Genomic DNA, 17156 nt, shown 5'->3' with positions numbered 1-17156 from the left:
AAAAATACAAGTAACTGGAATGTGTTAATTGCTCTTAAATAGATTTCATAATACTTTATGTAAATCCTATGAAATAAAAGGTGCAGTAATTTCTACTGCCGTTCTGGAAAAGTGAGTCTCTTCTTGCCTTGAAGTACTTGTCATCAAAGATTCCTCTTGTGTATAAAGTTTATCTCCGCCTTTCTGCGTATTGATCAATACGAAAGGAGAGTTCTTAATATGAACTATGTCTTTTTTTCTTGTAGCATTTTAGAGAGAACAATCAGAGCAGCTGTGGAACAGCACCTTTTCGACCTGCAGAGCAGCTTAGATAATGATCTTAAACACATACAGCAACACAGACTGGGCTGTAACAATGAAGCAAACAATCCCAGCGGGGATGAGGAAGGATCTAACAACCAGTAAGATTTTGCTGTATCTTAGCAGATTCTATAGGATTGTATATCTTAACTCTTCCGAAACAAACCACCTCAACCCAAAGAAGAAGTTATGACTTTTGCTGTTCAACAGTTTTGTTATGAATCAGTTTATCTCTGCATCTTTAACCAAATCAACTTCTGTGAGTTGTCAGTAACCAACAGCCCTTGCAGCTAATACTTTGAATTGACCTTGTAGCTAAAAATGTAGTCGACTGTAACTGCTTCAGTGCTGAATTCTATGTAAGTACTTAAATTGACTCAAGTGCTTTCATTCTTACATTACTGCTGTTACTTATGACATAATTTACTACATGAAAGCTCTTGTACATGCTGTTTCAGTTTCTTTACCCTGTCTTTCCACATCAGCGTAGCTATTTTACTGCTCTGGCTGCAGTGTCAGTGAAATAGCTAAAAATGGATAGAATGAGCACTGTAGCTCTGTTTGCAGTGTGTTTCAGCTTCATTTGATCAGCTTTTCTTTCTATTGTAAATCTTGCTGTGTTACCAGTGTAGTGATTGCCATGGCAGCACTGAGAAGCTGGTACATTTTGGTGCTTTATTAAAAATAGTAATGATTCATATCCCAACTCCAAAAATGTGTACTTAAGTAGGACTTCAGTACCTAAATTCCTTGGTTTAGAGCCTGAAACACGTGAAGTATTTGGAGACTCAAGTGCTGTTTTCTAAATTGCTCAATCTTCATTAGTTTTAGAAGTCTCATCTGTGACAAAAGGTCACACTAAAGGTAGCAGCTGATCTTAAAGGTAATAATCATTGCTGGTACCAATAAATTAAAACTGAGTTTTAGTGTTAGAGATTTAATGTCTGTGAAGTAATCTATACGTAAGTGGTTACTTGCCCAAAAGCCCTGTTCTAGCTGAGTTCCTTCAGTTACAGCGTGAGTGCTTTAAAGGCTGGCTGACTTCATAGCAGTGGAGGCTAAAAGTGTCATCACTGCTGGTTGAAACCAATATACTCTTCTGGCACAGCAACTATTTCACATGCTCATCATCATTCCACTGTGGATTAACTGTAAAAGAGGATCCATGATAGTGTTCTTGAAAGAGGTCGTCTGGGTCCTCTCAAGCAGTGCTGCCAGTGGACTGTGTACACGTCAAATACGCAGTTAAATGGAGAAAAATGTTGTGATCCACTGCAAATTTCTTAGAACTAACTTTAAATAATTGCTGAAATTAAGAAAAAGGACTTCAAGTCAGAACTGTTTGATGAGGAGAAGGAAGTTAAAGGCTTGTGATGAATTAGAGAATTGTTTGATGACGGGGATGGTGGCATGTGTAGAATATACGGACACAAATACGATATAAGTTAGTTTTAATCTGGATTTACTGTTACAAGCCTTAAGTTGAACTCTAGGAAGATTAAATGTTAGAAATAATGGGATTTCTCACTAGAGGGCTATACACTGACTGGCTTCAATACTGGGAGGAGCATAGGCACAGCAACTGCATGGAGTTGTGATAGTTTCAAGGTTACTGCTTCTGGCTGTCGGTGCCTTTATTCCTTAGGTCAGCATAGTAAGTGGGGGATGTATGCCTGGTCCTTGGTACAAGAATCAAATAAATACATTTTAATATGTCTTATTACATGCTGTTGGAGAAAATCTCAGAAATACACGTAAACTACATAAATAATCAGATTTGCCTGCAGGTGATAGAGACTGTAGATATTACCAGTCAGAGTAATTTTGATGAGGGGGAAAAACAAACCAACAACCCTGAAGTTTGTTACTCTTTAAGGAAAAATCCCAAACCCTCCAGTGTTTGTTTTGTTTAATTTCAAAGGTGGAACAGCAGATTGATAAAGTCTTTCTGTTCTTGTCTTTAGGAATGATGTTATTGAAGATAATGACACTGGTAGCAGTGAGAACACAGGAGACTGCTCTGAAGTACTGGTTTGCACTGATTTAGACAGTGAAGCTATGAAACATGATACTGTGACTGAGGGAGAAGAAAGCGTTCAGGTGAGAGGAAGAGCCTCCTGTATATGAAAATCATAAAGTGCTGTGGCTTTAGCAAAGTGCTTTGGAGATCCAGGTTTTCCTGGTAGCTCTGACGTAGCCTTAGTTGGTGCTGTTGCTCTGTGCCGTTGTCTTCTGTTCTGTGTTTCATGGACGTGCACAGAGAATTTCTGTGTACTTTGGGGCAGGTTGTGGGACTCCGACTAATATTGTTTCTATTGGTCTCCCACAGGTACCAGCCCTTCCTTCTGCTCAGGTAAGTCAGTGTATTGGCACTACATCATATCACTACTACTACTACTGGCGTAACACCAGATAGAATAACATCTTGTGTTAGGAAAGGCTTCCTGAGGAGCAGAAGATGTAGAGCTGTGTCTGTAGCATAGCCCACGCACAGTTAGTCACTCCTTTTACTGTATTGAGAAAGGATAGAAGTAGCAGTTGCCATGAGACTGCAGCCTTTTGGCTATCTTTGTGCTAGGAAGGTGTGGGTTTGTACTTAGCTAATCACAGCCCTTTCTCACTGTTTCCACTTTCTTCTGTGGGTGGGCATCAATGTCCTGTTCTTTCCAACCACATATCCTTTCTAGTTGAAAGAGGTTCTGTTACTTCTCCTTGGACCTCTTTGTTTAGATATTTGACTTCTGTTGTGCTTGTGTACCTCCATGCTGATGTGTACTCTTCCAATTCTTACACTTGAGGTGTTTAGCAAAAAGAATGAAAGGAAGTTGGCCTTGCGGCCTTTGAGTAGGTTCAACACTTAGCAGTCATCTTGAAAAGTATCAGGGTTGACAATTTGTATTCCAAAGCAGAAGAGTCTGTCTAGATTTGACACATATTAGGATGTGATGCTGACATGCTTGTAAATATAAATGCTTAGCTGTATTCCTTAGGAACTATTTGACTTGGAAAATACAGTGTTCATGATACTTGAAGTTGCTGTTGAACTTCAAAAATCAACTGAAAAATGTAAACAACAGACCACAGGATAATCAGGTGTCATAGATTCAATTTTGCCTTTGCTTTTCTATATTATGCTTGAATCGAGCAGCTTCATATCACTGAAAGAAACAAGTATTGAATATGGCTTGAATGGAAACCCAGTATTGTAGCAGCTGGAAATGCTGAAATAACTGTTTTCCCTGTATAACAGACATTCCTCAGCGTTGCTTTGAGCTGCAGATTATTAGATACTCACATGCAATCCAGAGTGAAGGTTTGTAGTACATGTGGCCTGAATTTGTAATGACAGCCTGAACTGTAGCCGCATTTGTTACTAGTGAGCATCAGTCTGACATTCAGGGTATCCTTATGCGATCCAGCAATGTTATCAGGTAATTGGTGACCAAAATGAACTAACATCAATATGCACAAGAATATGATTGCTGCTGTGTGAATAGCACATCCACAGCTGTCAAATAAACACTTAAATGAAAAATTCAAGTCTATGCTTTCTAATTTATTTGGTAAAACTTTTGTTGTCATAAATCTAATGATGAATCCTGTGGGAGATTTGGTGTCCATGTGTAGAGAGAACTTTCTGCAATGATTTTTAGCTTCTTGCCTGTGAGACCATAACTCTTTCTGAGGGTTTCCTGAAAGATAACCAGATAAGCAAACCTATTGTTAGGAGCCTTCAGTTAACTAGAAGAATTTAATGGGTCTGTGAACTTCAGAAGCTAGAAATCAACGCCTTAGCATGGTGAAAGTGTGAGACTTGTCGGGAATCTAGTTTTTATTACAACAAAATGTTGCTGTAGCCCTTTTTGCTATTGTGATGTATACTTCTCCCAGCCTTCTGTTTGCTTTCATGGATCCCAAATGACTCTAGAACCACCTTACAAGCCAAATCTGTCAGTTGTTCCTACTAAACTAACATATTGGTTTAGAATCCCATTCTACAAATTAGAATTTCACAGGACATATCAATCGTCTGGGCTCTTTCCTGATACATTAGAGCCAAACCTTGTTATAAAAACTACTGTAGTATTGTCCTAGAGCACAAAATGTGCAAAACACGGTGTTGCAATTGGATGATGGTTTATCCAGCTCAGGTGAATACTGTGTTTGCAAGAACTCTGCTGTCAGTACAGGGTAGAATTCCATATTTCTGTCATAGGTCTTGGTCTGGCTGTTTTAAGTCTTATGCTTATAGTAGGTTTTCAGTCTGTTGCTAGTGGAAGCCTTCAAAAGCAATAGAGAGCGAGTTCCTTGTGTTAACTCCTAAGGCTTTGCTTCTTCCAGTTAAAATGTATGTTGATCTTTAGGGATCAAAACTCAGAAAATACAAACGTAGGTGGAGGAACAAAAATTGATGCAAATCAGTAGTTTTTCGGTGCATTTTATGTGGTTTCAAAGAACAGCTGAGAAAAGTGAATTATACTTCTTAGGAAGTATGTGCACTTCAGAGTTCCACGTACATTGCCATGCTTAAGAATATAAGGGGAACATGATATCTGGGGCCACATGGTTACGTATAGATGCACTCCTGTTGTACTTGATTCAATTTTGAGTGTTTTAATGTTAGTTTTTACACTCTTGATATGGAATTTCAAATACAATGAGAGCTGGATCTTTCAGGGAGATCTTAAAGGGAAATACACAGATTCTTTTGTATGAAAGGAGAGAGGAACATGTAGGGTTGTAGGAAAGAAAGGAGCACGTGAGCCCTCCTTTGAGTCTGAAATAGAAACAGAAGCAGTTGTTCCCACAACTACAATAAGTGTGACTATGCAAAACGTGCAGAGCTCATCTCCAGGGTGCACATTACCTGCTGGAGTATGATAAATGCTCTGTGATTAGAAATTGGAATTTGACTTGAAGACTGAAACAGTGTAAACAGAATAATGGAGCTTTGTCTGATAAGGGTGGATGTTAGATGTCAGCAGTGTAGAACTGGCAGCTATTTGGACTCTAGGTGATTTTATGTTTAGGGACTGTAGTGATAGGACAAGGGGTAATGGGTTCAAACTTAAACAGGGGAAGTTTAGATTGGATATAAGGAAGAAATTCTTTACTGTTAGGGTGGTGAGGCACTGGAATGGGTTGCCCAAGGAAGTTGTGAATGCCCCATCCCTGGCAGTGGTCAAGGCCAGGTTGGACAGAACCTTGGGTGCCATGGTTTAGTGTGAGGTGTCCCTGCCCATGGCAGGGGGGTTGGAACTTGACCATCTTAAGGTCCTTTCCAGCTCTAACTATTCTATGATTCTATGTTTAGACATTTTGAAGATCATTTGTGAGAACTTTATTAAAGTCCAAAACCAAATGTAATGTTACTTTAAAATCTCATATTAAAAATGGCATATAAGATACTGAAGCAATCTAGTACAGGGCTTTGATATAAATAAGTAGTCAGTCTTCCTGTGCCAACTTTACCGAACAAAATGGTGACATGTATTCATCTGAGCTTGTTTTGTGAGATGGTGTCAGAAATGTCAGTGTTTCTTCATCCCCTTCCAGTCTGTTGCTGCTTTATTTAGTAACAGGGATTAGTAGCTCCTTTCTGACAGACAGAAAGTCTGTCAGACTTGTTTCATTTCATATGTACTGAGCACAAGTCTACATTCAACTGTTATTTTTGAGACTAGGATATACTTACTGCCATGGTTTCAGTCACTGCAAGCTTCGTGCTGTGATTGACAATTTGCAGTAGAGTTGTTTGTATTAATATTTTAAAGAAATGGTAAAAACTGCTTTGTCTGGAGGCAGGAAGTCATTGTCTGTCTTCTAGTGACTAAAACACCTGGCTACTGACCTTGATTATATATATATGTATATATAAAACCAGTATTGCTTGGTTAAACAGTATGATTTCCACCACCACACAAGAAGCCATGCTTTTAGTTTCTGAGGGTTTTTTTTTGTGGTCAGAGATGATTACAGATATGTTTTTAGCTGAGAATGCCGTTCCCAAATCTTTCTAAACATACCTTTTGCCAACAGGCTGCAGATGTATTATTGGAAACATGTGATGAAGATGCAGATGTTGATGGAGAAAATAATAGTGAAGGGTATGTATGTTTCTTTAGTCACTGACATGGCAGAATGTGTAACATCAGTTTTGGAACCTAAGTGTACCAAGCTATGATTTGTGACAACACAGTGTAAGATGGGGGAGTTGAAACAAAACCCACAACTTTTCATGTGTGAAAACAGAGGAGATAAGATGAAGTTACCTTTTTATGGTGATGATATAAAAGGCATGTAACTTTATGCGCTTAAAAGAGATAATAAATACAAGCCTATATGATACGTATCATGGCTTTTTTGAGGACAAGCCTATGTTCTGGGCAAGAGAAACAAAAGAACAAGTTATTTTGTCACATTTTATTGCTCTTAATGAGAAAAAAATTCATGCTGCTAATAGTGATTAGCCAGAAAGCTTTAAATTCACTTGCAGTTGGAGTTCAGCACTGATTGAAATCTCAGGATGAGTTGAATTGAGTTTGAAAATATTTCCTCCCAGTTTGAGAATAAAGGTCTAAGCTGGTTTTATTTTATTGACTGGTCTTGGGTATGTAAGAATAAAATGTAAGGGGAGTGTATATTATTTACTGTCCATTAAGAATTTGTATTTAGAATTATAACTAGATCTGTTTCTTCTCTTTAGGCAAAATACTATATTGCTTGGTGGCAATGATAGAATATCTTCAGAGATGGTTCTGGTAAGATTATGATTTCATTTATATCCAGGTACACAGTATCTTATAAAGTTACATGAAATACAGTTATGAAGAAAACCAATAAATTCAGCTTTTAACATCTTATGTTTGTTGGGCTCCTGCAAGCTTTGCAAAACCTCTGTTAGAGATCTCAACATTTTGCATCACAGGATGTTTTAGCAGCAGAGCAAGCTTATTCTTATGCATCTTGTGAGGAATGTTCTGTAATGCAAACAGTTGGCTGCTGTTAGGGGTGGGAAGGTTGTTTATAATTCCTTGAGTCAGGGAAGAAGAAATCTTTCTCCAGTCAATTCCCAGCAATGCTGGATCTGGCACTGTTTGGGTACCTCATTTCCAGTTGCTAAATAATAACAACAACGTTCTTCTGTTGTTTCAACACAGGATTCAAGTAACAAAACTTGTGATCTTAACGCAAATACTGATTCAGAGATGTTGGGGGACGGCAACATTAATGTTTCTGAGGAAGCTCTGAGTGTCCAAGTACCACGTCTAGATCTGAAGAATGTGTCTGATGGTGACAAATGGGAAGGTAATTCTCACCCTTTAGTTCACAACATAATTAGTAATGATAAATAGAATGTTTTATGGAGTAGAAAACAGCAGACAACACTTGTTTCCTTCGGTTCAATCTGAACAATATGTTCTGTACACATGGTAAGATGATCCAAGCCATGGCATAGATCCCATCTTGTTTCAGAATTATCTGCAACTTAATTAAGAACCTTAAAAAACGTGTAAAGAAAAAATAGTCAAAGGAGCAAATAAGCAAAACAGCCCGAGTTTCATAGCAGAGGTTTTGTTGTGTCTGTTCTTTTTTTCTTTCTTACTCATTTTTATGTTTTTAAGGTGACTTGTGGTCCCCAGAACCCTGAGTCTGTCATCCCAGTGCTTCAAAATGCCTCTAGTTACACCACACAGTTCATATTCACACTGGGTTGTCTGGTTTTCTGGGTTTTATAAATGTTAGCTATTGAAGCTCTAATACAAGCTGAATTTGACTTAAAATCACTAAACTGCTAAACGCAGCAATTCAGGTTTCCATTTATTCTACAAGATCTGTTGGTTGATTTGTTTTAAACATAGGAATGCCAGATGTTGGTTTCCATGTCTTTGGACAACTTGAAACAGTTTTAATTGTTCTAATGCTGTAAACTAATTTTTGTAAAGCTATGAAGCTAAAGCTGCAGATGGATATTATTCCTGTGCCCCTTCTCCCTCCATTGTTGGGCTTTTAGGAGAGCAAAATGTTTGGAACACAGTTTTCTCTCAGGCAGGATTCCTTCTGTTTGTTGCCTTGTTCTTCATGGCCATCCAGGTTTAACAAGCCCTGAAGCTTGTGACTTTACAGAACTTTGTTACTCAAATGTCTGTTGTTTTACTTGTATAAAAACATAACCCTTTCCTAACCAGAGCAAAACACTCTTGTCAGTATCTTCTTTTTAAGGTACTCATCTTTTTATGTGTTCCTTATATCCTGTTTCCTCTGCCTGGTGTGGATATTCTGAATCATCACACCTTAAAAAAAGCAAGTGATAAGAGTTTGCTGAAATACTGTGAACTGTCACTGATCAATGGCCACAGTCCACTTGTTTCTAGTCTTAAAAACTTGGAAATGCCATTTGGCAGCTACAGTACAGATATACTATGCAGGGATGAGGTTTTTACTTCCAGTAGGCTGTTCCAGTGGCAGCGCTTCCTCAGGATGCCTGTAAATGTCATGGTCAAACATTAGTAAAACACTAGTAACAAAAGAATGGCTGCACTTGACTTCTGGTTGCTCTGTTATGAATATTAAAATCAGTGAGGTGCACCTGAAATGAGTGCAGTTTAACAGTGCAGCATACAATTGTAGCATGTCAGCACATAAAGCTTTGTCCTGAAGCTCAGATGGCGATAACTCGCTGTTCATTTGTCACCAGTGTTGACTGTTTTCCAAATGTGTTGCCTCCTTGAGTCCATATTTCCCTTTTACAAACGACGCAGCTTGCAAATTGTGACTGGTTTACTTGCTGGTTGGCCTTGAGCCCTAGCAAGCTGTACATTGTATGTCTTGTCACATAGAAACTCATTTGCAGGCATCTGGAGACACTGAGTCCAGGTTTTTATTCTCATTGCCCGAGTTAATAACTTTGTCTAAAGTCTAAAAGCAAAAAAATAACCCTGCTTATGTTCTCAGTGTTTTATTTACATGAATTGCTTACTTGCACATCACATTCTGTTGCACCCTCTGTTTGTGTTAATCTGATGTAATAGTTATTCTCAGAAGGTTTGCAGCTTACATTTCCATTATTCCCTTAAATCTGCTTATAAAAGTTGCTTTGGTTTTACTTACCTAAATAGCTTCATGAGTCTTACTTTGAAAAGAAAGTACTATATCTGTATACAAGCTTATAAGCTTCTTGGTAGTAAAATTATGATATCTTGCAAGAGGTGTTATTTCATTGCGAAGTATTTTAAATTTGGCTGTTGTTCAGTCCTGTTTTAGATGGTTATCAGGATCTCAGCCTTCCAAGGCACTGCAAGTCCTTGTGGCATTGCATTGAAGTAAAGAAATTTATGCTAGTCCAAATCTTGTTTGGGTTATAAAAAGCCTATATAATGTAAAACCAGCAGAGTTCTTGCAAATGGTTATCAAAAGCTTGCTGGCTTAATGCAGAAATGCAGATCAATTAATCTATATTTTGAGTGTTTTCTCTGCATTTGTTCTGCCTTTTGGAAATGACCATCTCTATTAAGAGCCATGAGCAAAAGCACATTGAGAACTTGTCATCTGTTAATGTGAGGATGCGTGAGCTTCTTAATAAATGACAATAAATCTTTACTATTCCTGTGTCAGTACTCTGTAAACCTTTTCATTAAGAAGTTCAGATTCAGGACTGAGCATCCTCACCTGCCATAGAAAGTGCTTGGAAGCTGAGAGTGCTCAGGGCCTGGCTCAGAGGATGGGATGGTTTTCCCTGGTACTGTATCTTCCTGCTTTACATGTGATGTATAGTTTGTTCTGACTGTGCTGTGTGTTCACTTTAGTATTTTTTGCCATTCTTTTTCATTTTATTAGCGCCATGCCCTATCACTTTCCCCCTCATTGATTTCAAAACAATGCATCTGCAGAGAGAAGGGGAGGGTAAGTATGGTTCGCCATACGTTCAGTTATCTGCCTTTTGATAGTTTATGGTTTGCTTTCTAGCTAACCCTTCACCTGCTGTCCCATATATCTTGGGAATATTCTGATCTGCAGTTGTTTTGCCTCTAAACAGTCCCCTTCTTCTATCTTGTTCTGTGTAAACAGGCAAGATCAGAGCTTCGAAACAAAACAAACCCCAATCGTACTTAGTGAACATACAGTGGAAAGCAGGTACAAGGGTTATCTCTTCTTAAAGGTTACTTTGTGGGTTTTACTGTTGTTCTGCACACTTTGAACCCAGTTTTCAAATTTCAGATTTGAACTGGGAAATACAGGCAACTCTTTGAAAGGAAAAGGGGGGTGGGGATTGTGAATTCAAGTGCTTGGAAGGCCACATCAGCTTCTTGTTAGACAGCAAGAAAACCATAACTAAGAATTGGAAGGGGTGCTAGCAGCTTTATATAGGAATTTAAAAGATCTGATTGTTTTGGAATCCCCTGCCTAAAAGAAATCACCTTCCACAAATTAATAAATCTCTTTTTCTCAGTGGTGTCAAGATTAAACTTAAAAACCCACCAACACTCTTTTCAGACCACTTAAGCAAATGGGTATTGTACCTTAAGAGCTGTTGTCAGGCTTAACTTCTCCAAAACCGAGAAGACACTCTTTCAAAGTACATGTGTCAGGTATAATTAATTTCCACAGCAAAATATCACAATGGACAATAAAATGCATCCTTCTAACTTTGGATTTCTGATACGTAAATAAGGCTCTCACACTGTTGGCACTGTTCAGAAATGCATACTCCCAAGATACACTTGGAAAAAGGGATCCTAGTGTGCATACTCCATTCTGGTACCTTTTTCTTTCGGTTGCTACATGACAGAATTTGTAGCTTTCTGATGTATTTCAGTGTTTATACCCGCTTTGTGTATGACACCACATCCTTTATAGCATACAACACTAAGCAGTGGGTACACAATTTTGTTTCCTTTTGACTCTTGTTTGTAATTCTGTTAACAGCAAAGTACCATTTTGTGTCCCTTTTTTATCTTCTAGATCCTTTTCCTGCTTTCAAGTCTTGGCAGGAGGACAGTGAATCTGGAGAAGCTCAGCTTTCCCCACAGGCTGGAAGGATGACTAATCATCCCTTGGAAGAGGACTGTCATCCGATACTATCACATCGGAGCCTGGATTTTGGGCAAAGCCAGCGCTTCTTACATGATCCAGAAACCTTAGATTCATCATCCAAAGCACTTTCTTTTGTTAGGTTTGTATTTTAATGCCATTTGGTGGGTGTTGGGGCAGGAGGTGTTACTACAAGCATGAAAATACAGCTGGTTAAGATTATCGTGGGTTTTCATGATACGAGTTAATTGCAGACGGAGGACAAATGCAGCATCATATGGCCTTTTGGCTGTTCTGCCTGCCCAGGAACTGCCACAGTGAGTCAGACCAGAGGTTCATCTGGGATGGTATCGTGTCTCTCAAAGTAGCCCCTGGCAGATGCTGAGGGAAAGACTATAAAAATAGGCTGAGCTTGCAAAGATTTCCCTGGCATTGGGTCTGGGCTGTGATGTTACTTCCTGCACTGAAAATAGTATTTATATCCTTTGTTTACCAGTCTTTACTGGACTGCTGGCCTATGGTTTTATGTAAGTTTTGGTGCTTTTTTTCCCCCAGTAGCATGAATAGCTATTTTCATGTTGCATCATTTTGGATTTGTTTTGCCTAGCATGTTGTCCACTCCCAGTAAAGACACAAACCCCTGCAACTGAAGTGTGCAGTAATGGTCAGTGCAGAGGCAGGGTTCTTAGTGCAGGTCCTCTCCTGCAGATTTAGAGGATCAAGCCTGTTCTATCCAGTGTGTTAGAGTTATAACTAAACAAGCTGCAAGTTATTTGTGTGACCCTGTTGGGAGTGTGACCCTCCACAACTGTATGTAACTTGTGACCTGTACTGTGTACTGCTGTTGCTGTGAAAGGGAATTCAAGAGGTGTTTTTGTGCTTGTTAGGGAAGAAATAATCTCATAAAAATGAGAAAATTTGGAAAAGGAAAGACCAAGTTTTCAGTTTCCAATTCTGTTTGACATAAATTTATTGATGCGGAAAGGTACTTACCCAGGTTTTCTCCAGTTGGCTGCAGAAGATAGTTGAGTGCTGTTAAAACGGTGCACAAGACTGACCTGCAGAAATGTGCTGATTGTATTCCTCGTTCTGAAACTAATCAGGATCTACACTAGTAGATGATTAGATTAGTATTTCTAATATCTTGAACTGCATAGATCTGACTAGGTGGGCTGAGGGATCTTTCAGACCCCTTGCGTAATAAGTGCATCAGAAAGTTTGCATGGTCAGTGTTGAAATAAAAAGACTTTTCACAGCAGCATCAAGGAGATGAACAAGTGCAAAAGATGATTTAAAACCAGAATCACATTACTCTAGAAATACGTTAGTAAAGCCAACAAATGATGTAGATGTGTTTTAGATTAATACCTAATTACATGCCTGAGACAGTTAGCAAAGCTGTCAAATTACTAAGGACTGTGCTTTTAGCCTCTGCTTTAACTGTGCCCAATACTTCAAGAAGGTATCCAGTAACTTAGATAAGTATCCTAGCCACCAGAAGGATCTGAACTGGTTTAATGACAGTGTAATTAGTGGTACATTAAAAATGCTGGTTTTCTGTTAGGGGTATTACAGAAATTAGAGAGGAAAACAATAACACATCACACTTTGAAGGCAGCAGATCAAAGCATTTTGATTCAGTAGGTAAACAGCTCTTATTAAAAATGTGCCAAGAATGAATTATGATCTGGAGGAAAAAAAATGAAATTAGTCCTCTCTTACTAAAATACCTGAGTCATTTGCACTTGTTTAATTATTTAAATGACGTTTAAAAACTGGTTTTAATGCAGAACACGAAGAGCATCCTTTAGCTCAAAAGATGACAAAAGGGAAGACAAGACACCTTATCAGCTTGTCAAGAAATTGCAGAAAAAAATAAAGCAATTTGAGGAACAATTTGAAAAAGAGAAAAACAGTAAGGTAAGTTACTTCTGCCTTTACTCAGGATAGAGTGTTGCATGGTGGAGCCACATTATTTCTTGTGGTTCATCACTGTGTAACTGTGGGCTCACAAACGAGAACGTTTCTGTTACTTCTTGCTGTCTGTGAAAGTGAACTGAGCAACAGCAATACTCGAAAATGTGCCATAATGCCTGAGCCCAGAGAAGTGCAGACAGTGCCATTCTGCAGTGAGACTGAGGAGATATCAAATAAGTGGAGAGACAGAAGCATTTTACCACTCTCAGCTTCTGCTCTGTTGTCTCAAGTTTATTTTCACAGGCGTTGGCTGTTGTGTTGGCACTGAGATCTGACCTGATGCTAAGAGTCACATAACCCTGTTTGTAGTCCCATTCCCTGTCGTAAATATTACCAAATCTTGAAAGAAGTATTTGTAAGCAAGACTTAACGTGTTTGTTTTAATAAAATGTTGCTTGTTTGTGTTACTTTTCAGCCCTCCTATAGTGATATTGCAGCCAACCCAAAAGTTTTAAAGTGGATGACTGAACTTACCAAATTGAGAAAGCAAATAAAAGGTAAGAGATGCTACAGCTTCTGGTTTTCTACAAACACAAGTTATCTACGTGACTAAAATAGCAAAGTCACTCAGTAAAATTCCACAGGCAGTAAAAATACTTCATTTCTGTGTTCTGAAATACTCAAAACTCATATTGTTCCTTTGGCTTCTAATTTTGTTGGTTTTAGTTTATTAGAAATTTTGCCTATGCAAACTGTTATATTCCTTTATTTGCAGTTAAACTGAGAGTTACTTCTTTTAAACCTTTGGATTGAGCAATCATTCTCGTTTCAGATGCAAAGCAGAGGAGCTCAGATGGAGAATTCATACCTCAAACACGTCCACGAAGTAACACTCTTCCAAAAAGCTTTGGTTCTTCTCTTGACCAAGAGGATGAAGGAAATGGAGATGAGATGCAGGTTGTGCAGAAAGAGAAGAAGCCCACCAAGGAAGCCACACTTGAACTCATTTTGAAAAGGTTAAAGGAAAAACGAGTTGAGAGATGTTTGCCAGAAGATATAAAAGTAAGCATGAAGCTACGGATAGGCTGTTTGTAAGAGAACAGAGGGAAACAGAGCACTGTCAGGAGCTTCAGGTTATCACTTTATCAACAAAATGATGCCCGTGTCTAGCAGCCCTTTACAAGGCCCTTGTATTTCAGACTCTGGGGGGGAAATAATGATGAACCACATTTTCCTTCCTTACTTGTTATTAAAATATTCCTAAGTATGTGCTGACAATATTGAACACCTTTAAATAGATGAAGGTGGGATGAATGGTATTGACTAAGTGAAGTGTGTCTAAGGCATCCGTATAGCCAATAAGGTAGAAAAACTGTTAAAGTGACTTGAGTTGGATTAAATGTGAATTATTCTTCTGACAGAAAATGACAAAGGACCATTTGGTAGAAGAGAAAACATCTCTCCAGAAGAGCCTCCTGTATTACGAAAGTCAGCATGGGCGGCCGGTAATTCTTGGTTTACTTCATCAAGCTCTATTAATAGAGCAGTAACTCTTGTGCAGTAGTAGTATCAGAAGCTAGTGTGGGTGGTTTTGGGGTTTTTTAATTCTTCAGAACAGAGCTATCTGTTGGTTTCCATATTGCTGTCAGGGGAATTCATTGTGTTGACTTCAGACCAAAAAGAAGTATGTTTTAATAGGCCCTTTGTCCACAGATCAGGAGGTTCTTGGAGTTTGACAAGTGACTGCTGTCGTTCGGTGCCTTGTGTGTCTGAGACAAAGAGAAATTGTACAAATAAATGGCTTTATTGAATTTCCTGGGAAAAGGCTTGAAATGTTATTCTGGATTTCACAAAGCCAGAAATTAAATGACACTTCCCTTCCTCCCAAGTCTGTGGCATGTATTCTCTATAATTGGAGGTGGGGAGGTTGGAGTGACTAGCAATTAGTGCCTGAAGTTCAGGGGTTTTGTTTTGGACAGTGTTCAGTATTACTAGTCCAATCACAAGATCTTTCCAGTTTCTATTCCATCAGCCTTCTGGGCTTGGCACACTAAGCTTATGATTATATCAGCATTGCTGTATAAATGTGACCAAGCCTTTCAGTCTTAAAACCAAGGAAGAATAATGGTCCTAGGGATATTGGCACTGTTTCTACAGTCCCTTTAGAGAGAAAATGTCAATAACTGTTGAGGATAGCCTTTAAGATTTGTTATGTTAGAGTACACAGTGGCCAAGTATTGAGAGTAAAGCAGATATCAGAGGAAATCTCTCTATGGTTTCATCTCTTTCTTTTCCGCCCCCTCTCATTCCTCTAGAGTCATCATCATTGCTAGGCACACAGCCTTCCCCCCAGTTCTTGGTCCCTTTTTTGCCTCTTTGCCAAACATCTTTAAAGATAGTTTGCTTCTACTGAAGCCCCTCTTAACTTTTAGGAAGTCTTTAAAACTGCTTCCTGAAAAATACAGGGAGTTAGAGGAGGAGGAAACACCAACTTCTTCCCCTTTATCTGCACAAGCCCCATTTCATACACACAGTTTAAACTAGTTTCATGTTCCTAATTGGCAGGTCTGTGGCCTGGCATGAGAAGCAAGACCGCTTTGTGTTTGCTTGTATATTATTGAGTGACTGGTGTAATTAATTCTGTGGTTTCTCTGCCTTTAGGTTACTAGAGAAGAAAGACATATTGTGAAGCCACTTTATGACAGATACAGACTTGTAAAACAAATGTTAACTAGAGCAAGCATTACTCCTATTCTTGTGAGTAAAACAAATGCTATTTCTACTTTTTTCCACTTCTTGAACTGCTAGGCTGCCTTTAGAAGAGCTAGTAACACTGTTCCAGAGATACATCTTTCTTATGGAAGATGTAAGATCATGATGTCATTGTACTTGAGGCATTTGATTTGCTGCTGAGAGCAGAACAGTTCAAAGCTGTCTGTGACCTTGATGGCTCTTAGGAAGTACATGGTTCTTGGTGGAAGTAAATGAGCTGTTCTGACTTGTGTGGCTGAGATGCTCCCAAGTACCCTGTGCTGGGTATGGAACCATGGTACATACTGTACTTTCAGTCCTCCCAAGAATAGTAACAACAGTTGCAGTGAAGCTTGCCTGTACTGCAGGGTACTGTCACCAGAGGCATGAGTAATAGGATGACCCTAACAACCATTCCATTCATTCCTGCTTCCTCAGTGTGAGACATGTTATCACACCTGCAGCATCTGTACAACATCTGTGCTTTTTCACTGTGTTTGCACTTCATTTCCTTCTAGCTTGCTTTCCGTTCTTTTCTTTCCTCTCTCTGTGCTCTTTTAAGAGATGAGGAAGAAAACTTTTTATACTGTGCAAGGAGATTGATGTAATCTTGTTTATAGTACCTGTAAAACAGTTGGGGAATGACAACCAGCTGGCTGGCTTTGCTCTTCATGATTTGTAATCCGAATCTTGCATGCTGACCCAGACTTGCAACAGAACAGATTTGATATTAGCTGTTTGACCCTTTTAGAAGGAGTGGACTGCATAGGAAGGGAAGTGAGATAATCTCTTTACATACAGACAGCTCTCAACCAGATTTATGTAGCTGGGCAGTGACTTACTCAGCAGGAACTTAAGCAGCTGTTTATGTGGACTCTGACTGTTCTCAACTATCCTTTTTAAGCCCAAGTACATTGAGATGAAGAGACCAATTCAAGATCATTCCTTTCCTGTAGTGGCTTTTACAGAAAAATGTTGTGTACACTGTAGTCATAATTCAGTTTAAAGGTGTCATGGTTTGAGCATGTTTTGAGGGTGTTTTTGTTCAAGGTTTTTTCCAGCCAGGGGGAGTCTGGGAGGAAGGAGAGACAGGACACCTGACCCAGGCTAGCCAAAGAGGTATTCCATACCATAGCACGTGATGCCCAGGATGCATA

At 39.0% G+C, this 17156-nt stretch overlaps 1 protein-coding gene across 4 annotated transcripts in view; it reads left to right on the top strand.

Annotated features, from left to right (window-relative positions):
* The window catches only part of FAM13B (family with sequence similarity 13 member B), a 51244-nt gene that overhangs the window by 26668 nt on the left and 7420 nt on the right, over positions 1–17156 (top strand). For 2 of the 4 annotated variants that reach the window (XM_031047357.2, XM_031047358.2), the window contains exons 9-21: positions 246–401; positions 2265–2400; positions 2630–2653; positions 6340–6407; positions 7007–7061; positions 7461–7608; positions 10138–10203; positions 11263–11473; positions 13122–13251; positions 13724–13805; positions 14081–14310; positions 14670–14753; positions 15910–16005. In XM_031047357.2, coding sequence (XP_030903217.2) covers positions 246–401; positions 2265–2400; positions 2630–2653; positions 6340–6407; positions 7007–7061; positions 7461–7608; positions 10138–10203; positions 11263–11473; positions 13122–13251; positions 13724–13805; positions 14081–14310; positions 14670–14753; positions 15910–16005 — 1486 coding nt within the window. The remainder of the gene's footprint in view (positions 1–245; positions 402–2264; positions 2401–2629; positions 2654–6339; positions 6408–7006; positions 7062–7460; positions 7609–10137; positions 10204–11262; positions 11474–13121; positions 13252–13723; positions 13806–14080; positions 14311–14669; positions 14754–15909; positions 16006–17156) is intronic. The other 2 variants (XM_005147237.4, XM_031047360.2) reach the window with 2 other exon arrangements.

This window comes from Melopsittacus undulatus, chromosome 10 (genome assembly GCF_012275295.1).
Source record: "Melopsittacus undulatus isolate bMelUnd1 chromosome 10, bMelUnd1.mat.Z, whole genome shotgun sequence".
In the NCBI taxonomy this organism is placed as follows: domain Eukaryota; kingdom Metazoa; phylum Chordata; class Aves; order Psittaciformes; family Psittaculidae; genus Melopsittacus; species Melopsittacus undulatus.
The sequence above is the reverse complement of the archived record's forward strand: the minus strand, read 5'-3'. Positions and strand labels throughout refer to the sequence as shown.